We start from the raw sequence: 20,765 nt of genomic DNA on the forward strand, positions 1-20,765 counted from the left end.
CATATCGTAGGGCTTGCTTTCGGAACAATGGATGGATTGTCCATCTGTATGAATACTTCGGATGTGGTATAAAAACTTCGGCAGCTCCGCACTCTGCGGTCGGACTCGTCAACAGGGTAAGTCAGGTCTCCGTAGGGGAGTCACAAGTTATTTGCCGTTTCGAGATAAGAAAGGAACTGGGTCTGTTTAATGGTCGTTAATATGGGTCGTTGGGCCATGCAGTTCGCATAACGAACGTCCAGCATCGTGTACGTTACGTGTTTCATGAAAAATTCCTAACAAATGGAAACATTCATTGAGACCAGTTCTCGTATATTTGATCGAAGCTTCTTGAAGTCAACTTTCCTGATGCGAAAGCTACGCAAATTTAACTACCGCACTGATCACTTTAGGTTCCGAGAGACTGATTTCCAGATAAGTAACTGTTAAAAATGCTGGATGATTGATTAAATAATGCTAAACGTAATTTCGAGTTACGGTATTAGAATTATATCCCCAACAACACCGAATATCCTCTTGATGTACGAATAATGTCCTAACGAATACGTACGTCCTATGGATATCCCTCAGATATCCACCGGATGTACGCATCTGTTAGGACAACATTCGTACGTCCAGAGAATATTCGGTGTTGTTGGGGTAAGCATTCATTGGATAACGCTGGGTTTCAAACGTCGAGGAAACTGATTTGATATTATCAAATCATATATGTTCCAGATTACCGGAGATGCTGAAGTTTGCGGTGACCGTAAGCGCTTTGGTGGCCGTCGCCTGGTCACGTGCCATGGCTCCCGACGGCCTCCACCCGACATCGGATGAGATGATCGATTTCATCAACAACCTCAACACGACTTGGACGGTAAGTCAGCAAGAGCGGCATCGCACCAGACTTACAATCAATCGCTTATACGTCGCTGACAAGCTAACGACGCAGTAAGGCAGGGCAGTCGTCAATGAGGACACGTGACACACCACGTGCCCGTCTCGTTTTGTCTTTTTGTTTCGAGTACTTATTCTTCGAGCGAGGTTGATTTAGAACACGAAAAGTTTTTTTTAAAAATCGGTATAGCACCACTTTAAAGGCCCTGTTTCTTCTTTCCGGCGTTTTTAGATCGCTTATCACAACATGAACTCACAGTCGATGTTGAGAAAGAATGATGATGATGATGATGATGGTTTAGACTTTGTGGCGCATCAACAATAGTTGAGAAAGAATACGTAGCCTAGGTTGTGTTCTGCCTATTCGATTGTTTCACCTCGAATCGTATAGGCTGGTCGCAACTTCGACAAGTCCATCAGTCTGGAATATCTTCGAGGTCTGCTGGGCGTCCACCCGATGTCGCTCATGCACCGTCTGCCGGCAATCGAGCACGACGTCGATCCGGATGATCTTCCTGATAGCTTCGACGCCCGCCAGAAATGGAGCCACTGTCATTCCATCGGAGTCATCAGGGACCAAGGTGCTTGTGGATCCTGCTGGGTATGTATGTGTGGAGAACTGCGAATTAGCAGACGACACCCCCAGCGTGTTTTCCTGTCGTCTGCTACAGAATATTTTGTGGCGGTGTAGCAGGATATTCCCCACAGTTTGCAGTGTACGTATGTTATGTTATGTTATGCTATGCTATGTTATGTGTTATTCCTTATGTGTTATGTTGAGCATTCACGCGGTCCGGAGTATCGGGAGTGGCGTACTGCGCATTTATAGCAGACGACACTCAGCAGACGACACCGTCAGCGTGTTTTCCTGTCGTCTGCTACAGAACATATTGTGGCTGTGTAGCAGGATATTCCCCACCGTTTGCAGTGTACGTGAAGACACGACGTTTAGCGCTCGTGCTCACGTGACAGCAGAAAGTCCGGGCGCTTTTCGCATCTTCTGCTTCTGGGGGAATGTCGCACGTGTGAATATATGGTTACGGAATACTGTCTGATGAGAGTTCCTTTCTCGCTCAAAGGCGTTCGGAGCAGCGGAAGCCATATCGGACCGTATCTGCATTCACAGCCACGGGAAGATCCAAGTGAACATTTCAGCGGAAGATCTTATGGACTGCTGCCAAATGTGCGGTCCTGGGTAGGTCGCAAGAGATTTTCTCCCGCTCTGCATAACCTGTATAGGTGCGCATCTAAACTCCAACGTGGTGGACGTATCCATCCAGACGTCGCTCGATTTCCATCTTCAGGTTTCTGAACTCTGCCATGTTGACTCTCGATGCGTTGAAGTCGAACCAGTCGTAAACGCTGCTCGTACCCCCAGCAACACCGAATATCCTCTGGATGTACGAATAATGTCCAAACGAATTCGTACGGCCTATGGATATCCCTCGGATATCAATCGGACGTACGAATCCGTTAGGACTACCTCTGGCAGGCGTAACCGCGTTGTCCAAACTGACATGGCTATAGTTGTCGCGTATTATTTGGGAAGTTCCGGCGTGTGTGATCAACCGCACTTCGTGAAGATGAATTTCGCATTTACCGGGAGCGAAGCCAAAATATCAGGCAGCGAGCAATCCTGCGCTGCAGGGACGGGGATGTCAGAGACAAGCAAGCACACCACAGCTATGCTGCAGCTGCTGCTGCTACTCTTACGGGTAAAGATCTTCTAAGTGTGTAGCGTGTGTACGAATGTAGTTCTTTAGATTTTTCGGGGTAACGTTGCGACACCCGTGTGTCACTGTTTCGCGTATGTTTTGCGTCAAAACAAATCCACGTTGGTATAGTACAAAGGTCCAAAACCGGTCCGGAGTGGGACCGACGATTTCGCGCCGTTCGTACGGTCTCCCCACCGGTCCCCACTTCTGTCTTCCTCATACTGCGCCATCTAATGAAGACGCGGACAACCCTCTCCGGCGCCTCAGGGTCATGCGCATGCGCGTAGTTCGTTGCGAAAAAGGTCCATTGACTCGTAGTACCTCGTAGACATACGAACCCACCCGAGTTTTACACTACCTTCCCAGGTGCGATGGCGGGCAATCTAGTGATGCGTGGGAGTACTGGAAAGATGAAGGCCTTGTGACTGGTGGTCTCTACGGCACCGAGGACGGCTGCAAGCCCTACACATATCCTCCCTGCGAACACCATGTGAAGGGCAAGCGACCATATTGTACGATAATCCAGATGCAGGAGTGCCAAAAGAAATGCCGCGATGGGTACCGGAAGACGTACGCAGAGGACAAACACTATGGTATGGTTCACGTCCCAAACAAAGAATAGATGTGTTAAGAGATAAAAGGCGAAGCGAATCACAGTAGGCGCGTTGTGTATCCTCTGTCATTACTACCCAGGGCTGAGCGCGGGTGCGGGTATACCCGCGGGTACCCGCACATCGTCACGATTTGCGGTTAAGATTTCGCGGTCGCTGCGGGTAAAATGCGGGTGTACCCGCAATGAGACGGCCGCATTACTCTCACTCCATGGCCAACTAAGTGATCCCTCTGTGTCCCACGCGAGCTCAACAGTACCCTATGTCGTTGGCCGTAAATCCAAGTGCCAGACTGCAGCAGGCAAGTGCAGGCGGGCGAGTTCGATTATTAATGCAGACATATATGGCTCTATGTTGATTTGCAGTTTTATTGGCATACGACTGAAGCAGTCCGAGACACGTAGCCAACACGGAGAATTTCCATTGTTTTGAAATAGAAACAGAGGTAAAGTGGACGAAAAACACTTACCCCTGCGGGTCCCAATGCGGGTATGCGCGTATAAAGAACACTGCGCGTGCGGGTCGCCCAAATAAAGTTCTCGCGGGTGCGCATCCAAGTTTGCTTACCCGCACTGACCCCCAGTGATTACCGCCGGTCATCGTAAGCGCTTGACCGTCGCACTGGCGGAGACACATGCCGTGATGGCGGATGCGTTCTGATGATTCCACAGGGTGTCTCAATTATATCCCCGGGATAAATAATTCGCGAACCGACTTACTACCCCTTACGGGACCTTCGGTGGACACCTTTTGGAGCAAAATCGGACACCGAAGCGCAGGTCATTTGTTGAAGTAATTGATAGGTTTCGGTTTGCATATTTGCGCAATTGGACGCTCTTCCACCAATGAATTACGTCCTTATAACAATGAATATTACGTCCTTTTGCACTTCGTCCCTACCAACCGCCTGTACATGTACCTTGGTACCGTGGTACCATGGTATGTTCCTTCGAGGTTCCCAAAACTATTTACTCCCGTTATCTGTCGTTCATTTTGCGAAGCTTCACCATCCAGTCGACGTAGGCATCTGTCGCGAAGTTGTTTCGTCAAACGTTCTGCTGTGGCAAAGTTTGCTACTGATCAGTAAATGTGAGACAAAGTGAGATTCTGCTGTTGTGAGATACACCATGAAACATGCTGAAATCGGTTATCCATGCGGTCGGCTGCGCGCAATATGCTGTACAGAAGATGGCTGGGCTACTTCAGACCGTAGCGAAGAGAAACTAATCCAGAAGTCGTCCTTGTAAGGTTATCCTATTGGCTATAGCTCATCTCGGTATTCTGCATAGCCTAAGACAAGTTTCCACAAACCGGCTGGGAGCTACGTGAGAGTGATTTTTCCTCCGGTGGTGTCTTCAGATCATTTGTACTTCCCCCAGGGAAAACAGTTTACACCGTTGGACCAGACCAAGACCAGATTCAAGCAGAGATCTACAAAAACGGTCCAGTGGAAGCTGACTTCCACGTCTATGAAGATTTCTTCAGCTACAAATCCGGTATGCTGTCCCCTATACTCTTCTGTCGACAGTGAAGAGTTTTTAGCACTTGTAAAGATCCTTTTTCGCAGGTGTGTACCAACACCACGGCTTCGATTACATTGGCAGCCATGCAGTTAAAATCCTGGGATGGGGCACAGAACACGGTGTGCCCTACTGGCTGGTGGCCAACTCGTGGAACACCGACTGGGGAGACAACGGTAGGTGTGGAAATAAAATTTTCAAACTTGAAATATACGCACAAGTATATCGAAGGACCTCTCCCAAGAGCAAACGTAAAGAGAGAGAGAGTGAGAGAAAAGAGAGGAAGTGAAAGTTAAATTGTGAAATACACAAGTGCGCGCCAATACTCTAGCTAAAAATAAACTATGAACTCTACCAAGCTAGCCCTTCGACTGTGTCGCCTCCAAACGGTGATCTGACATCGTTTGTATAGTAAATGAATTTGACAAGTTCGTATCTTCACCACATACAGCACGTTGCTAACCAACCATTACCTCCAATGACAACGTTCTCGCTCCTGATTGGTTGATAAGAGGAGGCGGAGCCTATTATGTACAGCATTATGGCTACAAAATAGGTTCCCTATTCCGTTTCCGCTTCCCGTTTTCAACAAATAAGGGACGAGAACGTTGTCATTCGGGATGATAGGTGGGCATTTTCCTGCGGCCTCACTCATTTTCACCTCACGAAGCGCAGACTTTATTGGCCTCACTTACTCTCACCAATTTTTCCGCACCAGTATCTAAACCTCATTCGCCCTCACCCTCGCATTCAATGTTAAATTTTGCCCTCACAAACCTCACCTCAGCGCATCGGGATACCGAGAGGCCTCACCATCCTCATCCTCACATGCACCTCATGAGGGTATTCACAACCTGCATGGCCTCACGTATCTTCATCTCATGAGGGTGCTCGTCCTCACGTGTCCTCATCTCACGAGGGCCCACATGTCCTCACGGCGTCTCACGTAGTTTCGCATAATGAGGACCCACGTGGCCTCACGACCGCTCATTCTCACGAGCCCTCGCCTCGTGAATGCCGTCATGGCCTGCCGTGTCTTCAAGTCACTAGGAGACACATGTGCCTCAGAAGGACTTTCCGTCAGTTCACATGAGACGTCGCCGTTGAACTACTGTGTCGCTAGTTGGTACTAATGATATTGGGCGGCATTAAGCGGTTAATAGGGTTACGTGCTGTGCTTGGATAAATTTGGTAACAGTTGTTGCTGTCACAGTGAGGTTTAACGTTAGTGTTTGGCATCAGCAAAGAGGAGCCCGAACCCATCAGCTCATCCGTGGGGTCCCTCACGAAAGGCCTCACGGCCTCATCCGTGAGGCTCCTCACGGAATACGTTCTACCCTCACGTATTAATGGCCTCACGGCAACTGGCCTCATGAGCGACAATACCTCACGACTGTCCTCGTGAGGAACCTTCAGCGTGGCTTTGCCTCACTCACCCTCATCTCATCGTCGTGAGGTGAGGTTGAGGCGTCTTCATGAGGGTCCTCATGAGTGAGGACGCCCAGCAATGTTCGGGATGGTGGTTGGCTAGGAGCGTGCGATGTGGTGAAGTTCATTTTTAATAGTGTAGAGTAGAACGTTGTGTGTCTCCGCGTTGGCGTCTGATTGGGTGCAACAGTTCTTCAACTGACGTAACAATCGATTTTGGGAATATGTGTGGCGGAACGTCTGCTCCGTCCGTATCCGACGTTGCACACGTTATGAAGGAGAAGTATTGACCAATAAATTGTAAATAGAATTACGAAGCGCAGAGGCACAGTACCTATTACACCCATAGCTAAATACCTGCAGATAGGAGCTCTTACTTCACTTTACGCTATAGCGAAAACACTTAGTTAAGAGGTTAACTATAATGGGAAGTCTCCCTTCACGTACACGCTCCACAGTGGCAGTCCAAATCTACTGGCTATATATACGTTCTAGTTCGGTGCGACGTACCCTGTACCCAGTGGGCATGTGATGAAAGCGTTTTTATTCCATTTTCTACTTCAGGCTACTTCAAGATCCTGCGGGGCTTCGATGAATGCGGAATTGAAGACGCCATCAATTCTGGAATGCCACGTAATGAATAAAATGCTTGTGTATGGTTATCTGCATCATGAAGAGTCATGGCATGTTGTTAGCATTTAAGCGCGCGTCATCACGATGCAAGCATGTGTGAGCGTGAATGAGTGTGGTGCCAACGAACTCAGCCGTGGATAGACGTAATACTGGTGCGAAAATATTCGAGAAAGGTTTCCGAAGGCGAAATGGAATAAACTTTTCGTCTGCTTATCATTACCTGCGAACTGGACGATTCGCAAATGGGATGAGTGATTTTCCCAACTTTTCATAAACGTCTTCGAAAAAAAAAGAAAAGCGCTGCATAAACACGCAGTTTCTCGTCCATTTTCCCACAAGCTTTCCAAGATCTATTGAACAAGGCTGATTTCATCAAAATCGGTGTAGTAGTTATTAACCAATAATCCAAAGGTTTCTCCCATAGCAAATACATGGGGCTCCGCATGTCGTGTCCCCTCCTAAAGTGAGCAGCCCTTCGGGAAACTGTCCCAGACATCTCCTCCTTAATGCGATGACAGATACCGCACCAGTCTTCAGTCTACCGCGAAAGCTATCTTGTACACCGTCCAGGGGTTTAGTGGTCAATCACCGAGACGGTGTCGGGGTCGACCGTACCAGGACTGAAAGCGTTTAGCAGACAGAAAAGCTGAAATGGCTTTATGTATATCTTTCATAAAAAAGACAACTTTCACCAAAAATGCTGTCTCGAAATGCAAAAAAAGAAAAAGGAAAAAGAAACAACTATTTTCTTCGAGCTCCATATGACAAATAATGTAGACGGTGAAGTAAGTTCAGAAGACAGGTCTGCATGTGTCTCCGTGTTGTCGGGATCCTCAATGGTTCCTCCATACCTACACTTATTCTAACAGGTATACAAAGAGCAGTACCACCAAGTTGCATATGGTTCATTGAAGCTGTAACCGCATACCGGGCTTTGGCTTTACTGGAGGGACACAGACCTGCGCGTTTCACAGTTTCACCTCAATGAATAGAAAGGCAAAAAAAAAAAAAAAAAGTGCCAAGGATTGAGCTGGGATGGTGGTTTGGCAATATGAATGGAAACGGGACATTCTTGATTCATGGGGAAGTATTGGGATGCTCCCGGGGACTGCAGATCATCAGACCCTGCAGAGACCCAGGGATTCCATCGGAGTCATCACAGACCAAGTAGTTCTGGGTGGATCCTGGTCAAGCTCAACTTTCAACAGAAATGTGGTCACGAAACGCAAAAAAAAAGAAAAGTAAAAAGACAAAAAAAGACAAAAGAAAAAGAAACAATTGTCTTCTTCGAGCCCCACATAACGAACAACGTAGTAAGTTTGCATGGTCTGCATGTGTTTTAGCGCTGTCGGGATCCTCAATGGTTGCACTATACCGACACTTATTCTTACACATACAGGGTGTCCCAGAAAACGTGTCATTGAATTATAATAAAAAAACTACACCACCTAGAGTCATGCGGTCAATGATATTTGTTCTTACTGGGTTTTTGCCACCTCTTTATGTGAATGTCGTGTAACGTAAGTTTAATTACGTAAATTTTTGCGAGCTTAAGTCGGAAATTTGCCTAGTAAAGGTCACTTTTTTACCCGACCAATGTGAAGAGCGTGTCTAATTTAGTCAAATTAATGATAATTGACAGGGATATTCAGGAGCTATCCCATCGAAAAAAATAGCCGAACATCATGCTCTACGGAGGTCGCACAGAATAGCGCACGACGAATTTTTGAGCGCAATCTTTGTCAGTCCGACGAAGGGAGGTTGGAAACCCAGCCTTCCCCGACATCGCAGAAAGAGATAAAACAGGAACGGCTTATCACGTCCGACTTTCGCTGGGATAATGCTTTCCCTCTCCCAATTTTAGGAACTGTTACTTTTTCTACTATCACTCTGTGGGCTGGCTTCGGAACCTCCTTTCGTCGCACTGAGAGCGATTGCGCTCAAAAAGTCATCGCGCGCTATGGTTCGGTGCTCCGAAAAGCATGATATTCGGCTATTTTTTCCGATGGGATAGCTCGTGAATAGCACTGTGAATTATCATGAATTTGAGTGAATTCGGCACGCTCTTCATATTGGTGGGGTAAAAAAGTGACATTTACTTGGCAAATTTCCGAGTTCAGTTCGCAAATATTTACATAATTAAACTTGGAGTACATGACATTCATATTATAGGAGGTGGCAAAAACCTAATAAGAACAAATGCTGTTGACCGCATGATTCTAAGTGGCGTAGTTTTTTTTTTTTATAATTCAATGACACGTTTTCTGGGACACCCTGTATACGAAGAGCCCATTAGAACCATGGTGCGTATGGGTCATTGAAATTGCAAGCGCAGACCAGGAGTTGCCCTTCCTGGAGGGACACGGATCATCATTTCATCGGCAAAAGGCAAAGGAGGAAAAAAAGTACCAAGGGTTGAGCTGGGATGGTGGTTTGGCAACTGGAATGACACTGGAACTTACTTTATTCACGGGCAAGTATTGGAGTGCCCTTCTGGGGCTGCGGACCATCAAACCCTCCAGAGGACCGGGGGTTCCATCGGAGTCATCAGAGACCAAGCAGTTCTGCGTGGATCCTGGTGAACATTCTTTGAAGCTCAATGATATTGCCAATCCTTCTGCGATAAGTTTCAACTTCTTCAAACGGCTCTTGCATAGAACCCCGCTCCACACTCTTAAAAATGAACTTCACCGCATAGCACGCTCCTAGCCAACTATTATCTCGAATGATATCGTTATCTGTCCTGATTTGTTGAAAACGGGAGGCGTACGCCTTTTCTGTGACAATTATGAACAGCATAAGTGTCACAAAAAAGGCGTACGCCTCCCGTTTTCAACAAATCAGGGCAGATAACGATATCATTCGAGATGATGGTTGGCTAGGAGCGTGCTATGCGGTGAAGTTCATTTTTAAGAGTGCAGGTCAGCTATCATACGAATGAGAAGAGGATTTAACACTATATTATAGAGTTTATCTACCGGGTAGCCTGCCTCCATCTAAGCGATTAAGTAATGCCCTAAGGAGACTTTAAATAAATAAATTATTAAAGTTACGCTGCGGAAAGTTGCTGAAAGAAGCTGAGTGTGTGGTACAAAGTAGGAAGCAAGCAAGATGGTGTGAACTGGTGGATGGTGTGTGGTGGGTGACACATCCTTCAGCCTTGATGAACAATAACCAAAGGAAGTCTTGTCCACTCCGTTGCGTGTTCGTCTCTTCGTTTACCTCTCATCCGACTAAAGCACCCCTTTCCAAGAGCCCTGTAGTCTGTCGGGGGACTGGGTGGTATCCGCGGCCTACCTTACCCAAACTAACTGATCGAAAACTGAACTGAGATTTGTTTCGGTTTTCCAGTTGAACTGCCATCACGAAACGTCAAGAAGATGCAATGCACAAATAGTATAGTTCTTGAATTAGTGAGTTTTAGCGCATCGTACGCCATAGCGTTTGCGAACGTAAGGGTTAGCGTATACGATGTACCGAAGCTCACTATTGTTTCGGAAAAATCACGGGGTTATTATCATCTCTACGATGTGTGTTGAAGCCTCGCTTCTGTTTGGCGATGTCACGAGCCGAAAATCTTTTCTTGAGAAATCGCATGACTTATACTCACTCAAAACAACGTGACCTGCTCCTGCTTTCCGTGAACACCATATCTTATCGATCGTGAAGTGACTCATAATCAGTAAGCTTAGGGAAAAAAATAGACCGCCACCACAAGTTGGAATCTCTTTGTTTCTGCTAATCATATCGTAGGGCGGGGGGGGGGGATATATGTTTATTACACAAAAAAAAAAAAAAATGGAGGGCGTAGGGCCTGCTTTCGGAACAATGGACACCTGGTCCACGTGTATGCATCCTTCAGATGTGATATAAAAACCTCGATAGCGCCACACTCTGGAGTCGGACTCGTCAACAGGGTAAGTCTGTTTCTCCGTATGAGAGTCACAAGCTCTTTGCCGTTTTGAGATAGGACAGAAACTGGGTATGTTTAATGGTCGTTAATAGGGGTCGTTGGACCACGCGGTTTGCATAACGATCGTCCAGCATCGTGCCCATTCGGTGTTTCCTGAAAAATTCCTTACAGACACTTGTGGCATATATGTGATCGGAACTTTCAATTCAGCGTGAAGTGAACTTTCCTGGCGCGAAAGCTACGCAAATTTAACTACCGCATTGATCGCCTTAGGCGCGTAATTTCTGAGTGACCGACTGGCAGATAAGTACCTGTTAAAAGGTGCTGGGTGATTGATTAAATAATGCTAAAGGCAATCTCGAATTGCGATATTCGAACCATCAGTATTCATGGAATAACGCTGGGTTTCAAACGTCTAGGAAACTGACTCGATTCTATCAAACCGTGCTTGTTCTAGCTTACCGGAGATGTTGAAGTTTGCCGTGACTCTAAGCGCTATGGTGGCCGTCGCCTGGTCACGTGCCATGGCTCCAGACGGCCTCCATCCGACATCGGATGAGATGATCGACTTCATCAACAACCTCAACACGACTTGGACGGTAAGTCAGCAAGAGCGGCATCGCACCAGACTTACAATCAATCGCTTACACGTCGGTGACCAGCTAACGACGCAGTGAGGCAGGTGGTCAATGAGGGTCAATGAGGGTCAATGAGGACACGTGACACATCACGTGCCCGTCTCGTTTTGTCTTTTTGGTGCGAGTACTTATTCTTGGAGCGAGGTTGATTCAGAACACGAAATAGTCTTTTTTTTTTTTTTAATCGGTATAGCACCACTTTAAGCGCCCTGTTTCTACTGTCCGGCGTTTATAGATGGCTTACAGCAATATGGACTCACTGTCGATGTTGATAAAGAATAATGATGATGATGATTTTTGGCGCATCAACAATAGTTGAGAAAGGATACGCGTATCATATCACCACCAGTCCAGGCTTCATAATACCTCCTAATCTTTCAACTAACCCACAGTGAACAGCAGGCGGTTGAGGGGGCTTCACTGCGTCGGTTCTGTTGTTCTTATTCGTTTGTTTCACTTCGTATTGTATAGGCTGGTCGCAACTTGGACAAGTCCATCAGTCTGGAATATCTCCGAGGTCTGATGGGCGTCCACCTGATGTCGCTCAAGCACCGTCTGCCGACAATCGAGCACGACGTCGACCCGGATGATCTTCCCGATAGCTTCGACGCCCGCCAGAAATGGAGTCACTGTCATTCCATCGGAGTCATCAGGGACCAAGGTTCTTGTCTATCTGACTGGGTATGTAACGCGTCGTTTTTCTTTTCTTCATAAATAAAGAGAAACTGAAGAGTGGTTTCTTCTCTTTCACGGGGTGTTTTATTTCATTTACCGTATATTCACACGAGCGACACCCTCATGGCATATTCTAGTGGACGAAAAAGCGAAAACACTGCTTACAGAGCCAAAGTAGTGGATCCTCCTGGGTATGTATGTGTGGCGTACTGCGCATTAGCAGACGACACTTAGCAGACGACGCCGTCAGCGTGTTTTCCTGTCGTCTGCTACAGAATATCTCGTGGCGGTGTAGCACGATGTTCCCCACAGTTTGCAGTGTACGTGAAGACACGACGTTTAGCGCTCGCGCTCAAGTGACAGCAGAAAGTTTTGGCTCTTTTCGCATCTTCTGCTTCTGGGGGAATGTCGCACGTGTGAATACATGGTTACGGAATGCTGTCTGATGAGAGTTCCTTTCTCGTTCAAAGGCGCTCGGAGCAGCGGAAGCCATATCGGACCGTATCTGCATTCACAGCCACGGGAAGATCCAAGTGAACATTTCAGCGCAAGATATTATGGCCTGCTGCGTGTGGTGCGGTGATGGGTAGGTTGCAAGAGATTTGCTCGCGCTCTGCATAACGTGTAGGTGCGCATCTAAACTCCAACATGGCGGACGTATCAAGGTCCTCGCTTGATTTCCATCTTCAGATATCCCTCATCTGGATATCCCTCAGATATCAATCGGACGTACGAATCCGTTAGGATTACTTCTGGCAGGCGTAACCGTGTTGTCCAAAATGACATGGCTATAGTTGTCGCGTATTATTTGGGAAGTTCCGGCGTGTTTGATCAACCGCACTTCGTGAAGATTAATTTCGCGTTTACCGGGAGCGAAGCCGAAATAACAAGCAGCGAGCGCGCCACAGACAACATGCAAGTGCACCACAGCTGTGCTGCTGCACTCTTACGTGTAAACTCTTATACTTCTAAGTGTGTAGCGTGTGTACGAATGTAGCTTAGATTTTTCGGGGTAACGTTGCGACACCCGTGTGTCACTGTTTCGCGTATGTTTTGCGGAAGCCTTGTCGGAAACGCCCACGTGTCGTCAGCATGTCGTCACTCTCACGTCATGCGTACACTCTATAGAAAAACGTAGAAATTCCTACCCCTGAAGCTGGTAGGACGACAGTTTCTACTCTATAGTTTGTTTCTACTCTGCAGTTATACCCAAAACGTAGGATTGGTTTGAATAGAAATGAGGTTGCAATACAGCTCTATACCGAGGGGAAATTCTACCGAAAATTCTACCTTTTTTTCTTAGAGTGACGCGTCTCCCGGTGCGAGGATTTAAAACCGTGGGGATTCCGGCAATTTAATACTCCAGTAATTTATTAGTTTTCCGGTCAAGTCGGCGGAAAATAAAGCAGGGACCTCTTGCAGAAGTTAATAAACTACCCCCTGAAATTCAACAAAAATATGTAAATATGTGCTTGGAGAGCGGAACAACGGGAGCGAGGTGTTATCTCCCGCCTGCTTCAACCGCTGTATACCGTCAGCCATACGCGTAACAACGATACTTAAGCGTGCATAATTACTAGAAGCCAAGGCTAGGCCAAGCCTATCATGTACTTCCGTGTCTATACAGTCATTGAAAGTAAGTAAGTAATTAAAAATCCCAGTGCATCAGGGGACGGCGAAAACAAGGGAAGATACAAAGAGACGACGACGACTCGCCTGTTGCACCGGGTTTTTAATGGACCTTTTTCACGTACGCGTCGTATCCTAGCGGTCCAACGAACCACGCTCGGACCGCGTCGAAACAAATCCACGTTGGTATAGTAGAAAGGTCCAAAACCAGTCAGGAGTGGGACCTTGATTTCGCGCCGTTCGTACGGTCTCCCCACCGGTCCCCACTTCTGTCTTCGTCATACTGCGCCATCTAATGAGGACGCGGATAACCCTCTCCGGCGCCTCAGGGTCATGCGCATGCGCGTAATTCATTGCGAAAAAAGTCCACTGACTCGTAATGTCTAGCAGACATACGAACCCACCCGAGTTTTACACGATCTTCCCAGGTGCGGTGGCGGGCTACCTGGTAACGCCTGGACGTACTGGAACATTGAAGGCATTGTGACTGGCGGTCTCTACGGCACAAAGGACGGCTGCATGCCCTACTTAAAGCGTCCCTGCGAACACCATGTCAAGGGCGAGCGAGAACCTTGTAAAATCACCCAGACTCCGAGGTGCCAAGAGAAATGCCGCGATGGGTACGAGAAGACCTACACGGAGGACAAACATTATGGTATGCTTCACAACACAAACAAAGAATTGATGTTTGAAAAGATAAAAAGCGAAGCGAATCACACTAGGCGCATATTGTATCCTCTGTCATTACTACCTAGAGCTGAGCGCGGGTGCGGGTATACCCGCGGGTACCTGCAGTTACCCGCACATCGTCACGATTTGCGCATAGGAATTCGTGGTCGCTGCGGGTAGCGGGTAAAATGCGGGTGTACCCGCAATGCGACCGCGAGTAATGCGGGTATGCCCGCATTACCCTCACCCTATCGCCAACTACACTCTTAAAAATGAACTTCACCGCATAGCACGCTCCTAGCCAACCATAATCTCAAATGATATCGTTATCTGCCCTGATTTGTTGAAAACGGGGGGCGTACGTCTTTTTTGTGACAATTATGAACAGCATAAGTGTCACAGAAAAGGCGTACGCCCCCCGTTTTCAACAAATCAGGGCAGATAACGATATCATTTGAGATTATGGTTGGCTAGGAGCGTGCTATGTGGTGAAGTTCATTTTTAAGAGTGTAAGTGATCCCTCTGTGTCACACGCGCAGCCCAGCAGTACCCTATGTCAGCAGTACCCTATGCCGTTGACCGTAAATCCATGTGCCAGACTCAGAGTTGCACGTAACGCGTTACTAGTAATCAATTACTTTTTTCAGTAATCTTTAACGTAATCAATTAATTTTGTGAGCAAGTAATTTTCCATGTAATCTGATTACAATTTTCCGTAATCAATTACTAATGTAATCGATTACTTTTTTAACCTTCTTTCAACAATGGCAACCCCCTTTTCAACAAACAAATCTGTAATAAACGCGCGTATGTGTTTTGTACGTTGCTTTCAAATGTATTTGTGAATTTCGCTTACCATATATGTTGGTGTCTCATTTTAGAAAATTTGTAACAAGAGCTGCATAGTTGCATTCACTGCAGGCTTGTTGGCTTCGCTATGGCCCGCAATTTAAATGATTCCACAGGGTGTCTCAGTTAAATCCCCGGGATAAATAATTCGCGAACCGACTTACTACCCCTTACGAGACCTTCGGTGGACACCTTTTAGAGAAAGATCGGACACCGAAGCGCGGGTCATTTGTTGCAGTAATTGATTGGTTTCGGTTTTCATATTTTTGTCACGGCTGGTCGCGGTGAGGCGCAATGGGACGCTCTTCCACCAATGAATTACGTCCTTATAACAATGAATATTACGTCCTTTTGCACTTCGTCCCTACCAACCGCCTGTACATGTACCTTGGTACCGTGGTACCTTGGTATGTTCCTTCGAGGTTCCCAAAACTATTTACTCCCGCAAGCGCCATCTGTCGTTCATTTTGCGAAGCTTCACCATCCAGTCGACGTAGGCATCTGTCACGAAGTTGTTTCGTCAAACGTTCTGCTGTGGCAAAGTTTGCTACTGATCAGTAAATGTGAGACAAAGTGAGACTCTGCTGTTGTGAGACACACCATGAAAAATTCTCAAATCGGTTATCCACGCGGTCGGTTGCGCCCAATATGCTGTAGAGAAGATGGCTGGACTACTTCAGACCGTAGGGAAGAGAAACCAATCAGAAGTCGTCCTTGTAAGGTTGCCCTATTGGCTACAGCTCATCCCGGTGTTCCGCATAGCCTAAGACAAGCTTCCACAAACCGGGTCGGGAGCTGTGTAAGAGTGATCTTTCCTCCGGTGGTGTCTTCAGATCATTTGTACTTCCCCCAGGTCAAAAACCTTACTCCGTTAGACAAGACCAAGACCAGATTAAGGCAGAGATCTACAAAAACGGTCCAGTGGAAGCTGACTTCGACGTCTATGAAGATTTCTGGCACTACAAATCCGGTATGCTGTCCCCTACTCTTCTGTCGACAGTGAAGAGTTTTTAGCACTTGTAAAGATCCTTTTTTGCAGGTGTGTACCAAAAGCATACTGGCCCATACTTTCACAGCCATGCAGTTAAAATCCTGGGATGGGGCACAGAAAAGGGTGTGCCCTACTGGCTGGCGGCCAACTCGTGGAACACCGACTGGGGAGAAAACGGTAGGTGTGGAAATGAAATTTTGAAACTTGAAATATACACACAAGTACATCGAAGGACCTCTCCCAAGAGCAAACGCAAAGAGAAAAAATAGAGAGATAGAGTTTAAATTGTGAAATACACAAGTGCGTGCCCATACTGTAGCTAAAAATAGACTCTACGAAGCTAGCCTGCTGACTGTGTCGGCTCCAAACGGCGATTTGACATCCTTTGTACAGATGCATCTGATCGGTGCGTATCTTCACCACATGTAGCACGCTGCTAGCCAATCATTACCTCCAATGACGACGTTCTCGCTCCTGATTTGTTGATAAGAGGAGGCGGAGCCTATTATGTACCATTATGTACAGCATTATGGCTACAAAATAGGTTCCTTATTCCGTTTCCGCTTCCCGTTTTCAACAAATAAGAGACGAGAACGTTGTCATTCTGGATGATAGGTGGGCATTTTCCTGCGGCCTCGCTCATCCTCACCTCACGGGAGCACAGACTTTATTGGCCTCACTTACTCTCACCAACTTTTCCGCAGCAGTTATCTAAACCTGATTCGCCCTCACCCTCGCATTCAATTTTAAATTTTGCCCTCACAAACCTCACCTCAGCGCATCGGGATCCAGAGAGGCCTCACCATCCTCACATGCCTTCACATAATGAGGCTATTCACGACCTGCATTGGCTCACGCATCTTCACCTCATGAGGGTGCTCGTCCTCACGTGTCCTCACCTAAACGAGGGCCCACATGTCCTCACGGCGCCTCACGTACTTTCGCCTAATGCGGACCCACATGTCCTCACGAGTACCTTCACCTCATGAGGACCCTCATGGCCTCACGACAGCTCATTCTCACGAGCCTTGTCTCATGAATGCCATCATGGCCTGCCGTATACGCTCCACAGTGACAGTCTAAAATCTGCTGGCTATATATACGTTCCAGTTCGGTGCGACGTACCCTGTACCCAGTGGGCATGTCATGAAAGCGTTTCTATTCCATTTTCTACTTCAGGCTACTTCAAGATCCTGCGAGGCTCCAATGAATGCGGAATTGAAGATTACGTCATTGCTGGAATTCCACGGAATGAATAAACCACTTGTGTATGGTTATCTGTATCATGAAGAACCATGGCATGGTGCTAGCATTAAGCACGCGTCATCACGATGCAAGCATGTGTGCGCGTGAATGAGTGTGGGGTCAACGCCTCCTCTATAAATGATTATAAGAACATATAATTATATAACATATTATATACATTATATATATACACATTATATATATTTGTATCTGTACTTACTGGCTTTGCACTGCGGCCTCCAGAGGTGTTGCTAACACCCTGGAACATTGATGTCTTGCAGAGACACAGTGTTTGTGCCGACCCAAGAGCGTGTCACATCCCTACGCTGTGCCGATGAGAGCCAAGAAGCTCGAAACGGCCGTCCACAGCTGGGATTGTGGCACGCTCGATCAGTAAACATATATATATATATATATATACATTATATATAATATATAACCCTCTATAATTTATAGAGGAGGCGCTGGTGGTGTGAACGAACACAGGCGTGGATAGACGTAATACTGGTGCGAAAATATTCGAGAAAGATTTCCGAGGGTGAAATGGACTAAACTTTTCGTCTGCTTATCATTACCTGCGAACTGGACGCTTCGCAAATGGGATGAGTGATTTTTCCAATTTTTCATAACCGTATGTGAAAAAAAAAAAGAAAAAGAAAAGAAAAGCGCTGCATAAACACGCAGTTTCTCATCCATTTTCGCACAGGCTTTCCAACATCTATCGAAAAAGGCTGGTTTCATCAAAATCGGTGTAGTAGTTATTAACCAATAATCCAAAGGTTTGTCCCATAGCAAATACATGGGGCTCCACACGTCGTATATCCCCTCCTAAAGTGAGCAGCCCTTCGGGAAAGAGTCCCAGATGTCTCCCCTTTAATACGATGACAGATACCACACTAGTCTTCAGTCTACCATTCCCACACAAGGTATCTTGTACAGCCCAGGGGTTTAGTGGTCCATCACCCGGACAGTGTCAAGATGGACTGTACCAGGACTGAAAGTGCTTCACAGACAGAAAAGCTGAAATTGCTTCATGTAGATCTTTCATAAGAAAAAGACGAGACTTTCACCAAAAATGTGGTGACGAATGAAAAAAAAAAGAAAAAGAAAAAAGAAACAACTGTTTTCTTCGGGCTACGTATCACAAATAATGTAGGCGGTGAAGTAAGTTGAGAAGACCGGTCTGCATGTGTCTCCGTGCTGTCGGGATCCTCAATGGTTCTCCTATGCCTACACTTATTCTAACAGGTATACAAAGAGCAGTACCACCAAGTTGCATATGGTTCATTGAAGCTGTAACCGCATACCGGGCTTTGGCTTTACTGGAGGGACACAGACCTGCGCGTTTCACAGTTTCACCTCAATGAATAGAAAGGCAAAAAAAAAAAGTGCCAAGGATTGAGCTGGGATGGGGGTTTGGCAATATGAATGGAAAATGGGACATTCTTGATTCATGGGGAAGTATTGGGATGCTCCTGGGGACTGCAGATCATCAAACCCTGCAGAGACCCTGGGATTCCATCGGAGTCATCACAGCCCAAGCAGTTCTGGGTCGATCCTGGCGAATCTTCCGTGAAGGTAAAACATGCCAGAGTCCAATCTTTCTGCGATAAATTTCAGCTTCTTGAAACGGCTCTTGCAAAGAACGCCGCTCCTGGTCAGCTACCATACGAATGGGAAGGGGATTTACCACTATTATGGAGTTTATCCAGCAGGTTGCCGGCATCTAAGTCAGTATTAAAGTTGCGTTGCAGAAAGTTGCCGAAAGGAGCTGAGAGTGTGGCTAAGTCGTGAGTGGTATACGTAGAGGTCCTAAAGCCAAGCGTTTTCTCTAATCCAATAGTAGCCAATTCAAATTCTATTCTAAGCCAAAATCTAGTTCTAATCCAACACAATCCAGTTGTAATCCAAGACACATGGAGTCTCATTTCTTTCTGACATTTCCTGAAGCTCGTGCAGTGATTGGTCCCCGTAAGCCGACAGGTACTCGTCCAAGACTTCGCATATGATGTCCCGCAGCTTGTTTCTGGTGAAACAGGATCGCGATATGTGGCAACACATCTAGAAGGAGTTCTCTCGCTCGTGTGGAGTGTCGAAGTGAAACCAAGTGAACTTGATGTACCTGAGTTGCGCCATCTGGTGGCGCTCTGACGATGTAAGTTTGGAGATCTTAGATAAAGCCGCAACGGAGTCGCTTCCGAGCTTGTCATTTGGCCGCCGCCAGTGGCCCAATGAGGGTCGACCAATCAGATGGCACATGAGTGTACAAAGCGTGCAGAGCCAATCTGCAATCTGTAGGCTTAGAATTGACAAATCAGGTGGCCACGGGCTTAGCATGCACCAATCATTGTGAGGCGGGTGGAGCCATGTCAGCTCATTAGGATAAAGGGGCGGAGCTACGGTCAACCGATCATCCATCAGTGGGCTTGGCGTGGACCAAACAACGTGAAGGGGTGCATTAGCATAAAGGGTGGAGCTACGATTGACCAATCAGCGATCAGTAGCCGTAGCATGGGCCAATCAACATAAAGTAGGCGGAGCTAAAGGTGACGAATCAGATGGCATGGAATTGGCTCGAGTTGGATTTGAAGTGGCTTGGGTTGGATTAGAACTGAATTGTGTTGGATTAGAACAGGATTTTGGATTAGAATTGGATTGGAATTGGGTTAGAAAGAAGTGGTACTTATACAGCCTGATGTCGTAGTACTAACAGGTTGTCCGGGCCTCGTAGACTGCACATCGTCCAGTGCAGCTTGGGTCGATCTCCTTGATTGAGCTGCGACTGCTAGAGACTCTCGGCCGGAAACAGGTTTCCCAGTTTTTACCTGCTGTGGTTCAACTGTTGGAGTAGCGGGAGTCGTTGGTTTCGCGAGTCCTGGCGTTAGACCGAGGACAAAGGGAAGTCATGACCTCTGAGGCGATTTCTTGGGTTTTGACTGCTGTGCATCACCGACTGGAGAGAGGTGAAAGGGCTTGTGAAAGCAGTTTCCTAGGCTTGGATGGCCGAGCTAATGGAAATGCAGGTGCATGTGGAACTGCTGTATAGCTGACGGCTGTGGTAGCATTGATGATATGGTGGTTGACTGCCGTGTGCCATCTACTGGAGGTGCTCGATACACCGAGAAGGGAACTGGCCACGTGAACATGGACTGCTGGACATCGGCAAGTGGAACTGTAGGTGCACGTGGAGCGTTTCCAGCTGCTGGTTTTGGCGCGGATCTCATTGGGAAGTGCTGTGGTTGTCGTTGGCCACTGGCAGCGTAGCCTGGCATCATAGTTTTGCTTCCTCTTCTTCGTCATCCAACTGAGGATGGCCATTAGACACAAGGGTGATAGGCCAGGGCTATGGGCCTGTCTACCTTTGCCAGAA

General features: G+C 47.0%; 1 protein-coding gene across 1 annotated transcript; it reads left to right on the forward strand.

Annotated features, from left to right (window-relative positions):
* The first annotated feature begins 37 nt into the window (after window positions 1–37).
* Window positions 38–17,433, forward strand: LOC135369786 (uncharacterized). The gene is made up of 16 exons (XM_064603304.1): window positions 38–116; window positions 718–859; window positions 1,271–1,480; window positions 1,959–2,074; window positions 2,961–3,187; window positions 4,585–4,701; window positions 4,773–4,901; window positions 6,718–6,786; window positions 7,901–7,973; window positions 11,157–11,298; window positions 11,809–12,018; window positions 12,483–12,598; window positions 14,070–14,296; window positions 16,013–16,129; window positions 16,199–16,327; window positions 17,330–17,433. The coding sequence occupies exons 2-16, from the start codon at window positions 728–730 to the stop codon at window positions 17,407–17,409; spliced, it is 2,094 nt and encodes a 697-aa protein (XP_064459374.1). The 5' UTR covers window positions 38–116; window positions 718–727; the 3' UTR covers window positions 17,410–17,433.
* The last annotated feature ends 3,332 nt before the right edge of the window (window positions 17,434–20,765 follow it).

The sequence above is a fragment of the Ornithodoros turicata genome, chromosome 10 (assembly GCF_037126465.1).
Source record: "Ornithodoros turicata isolate Travis chromosome 10, ASM3712646v1, whole genome shotgun sequence".
NCBI classification, from domain to species: domain Eukaryota; kingdom Metazoa; phylum Arthropoda; class Arachnida; order Ixodida; family Argasidae; genus Ornithodoros; species Ornithodoros turicata.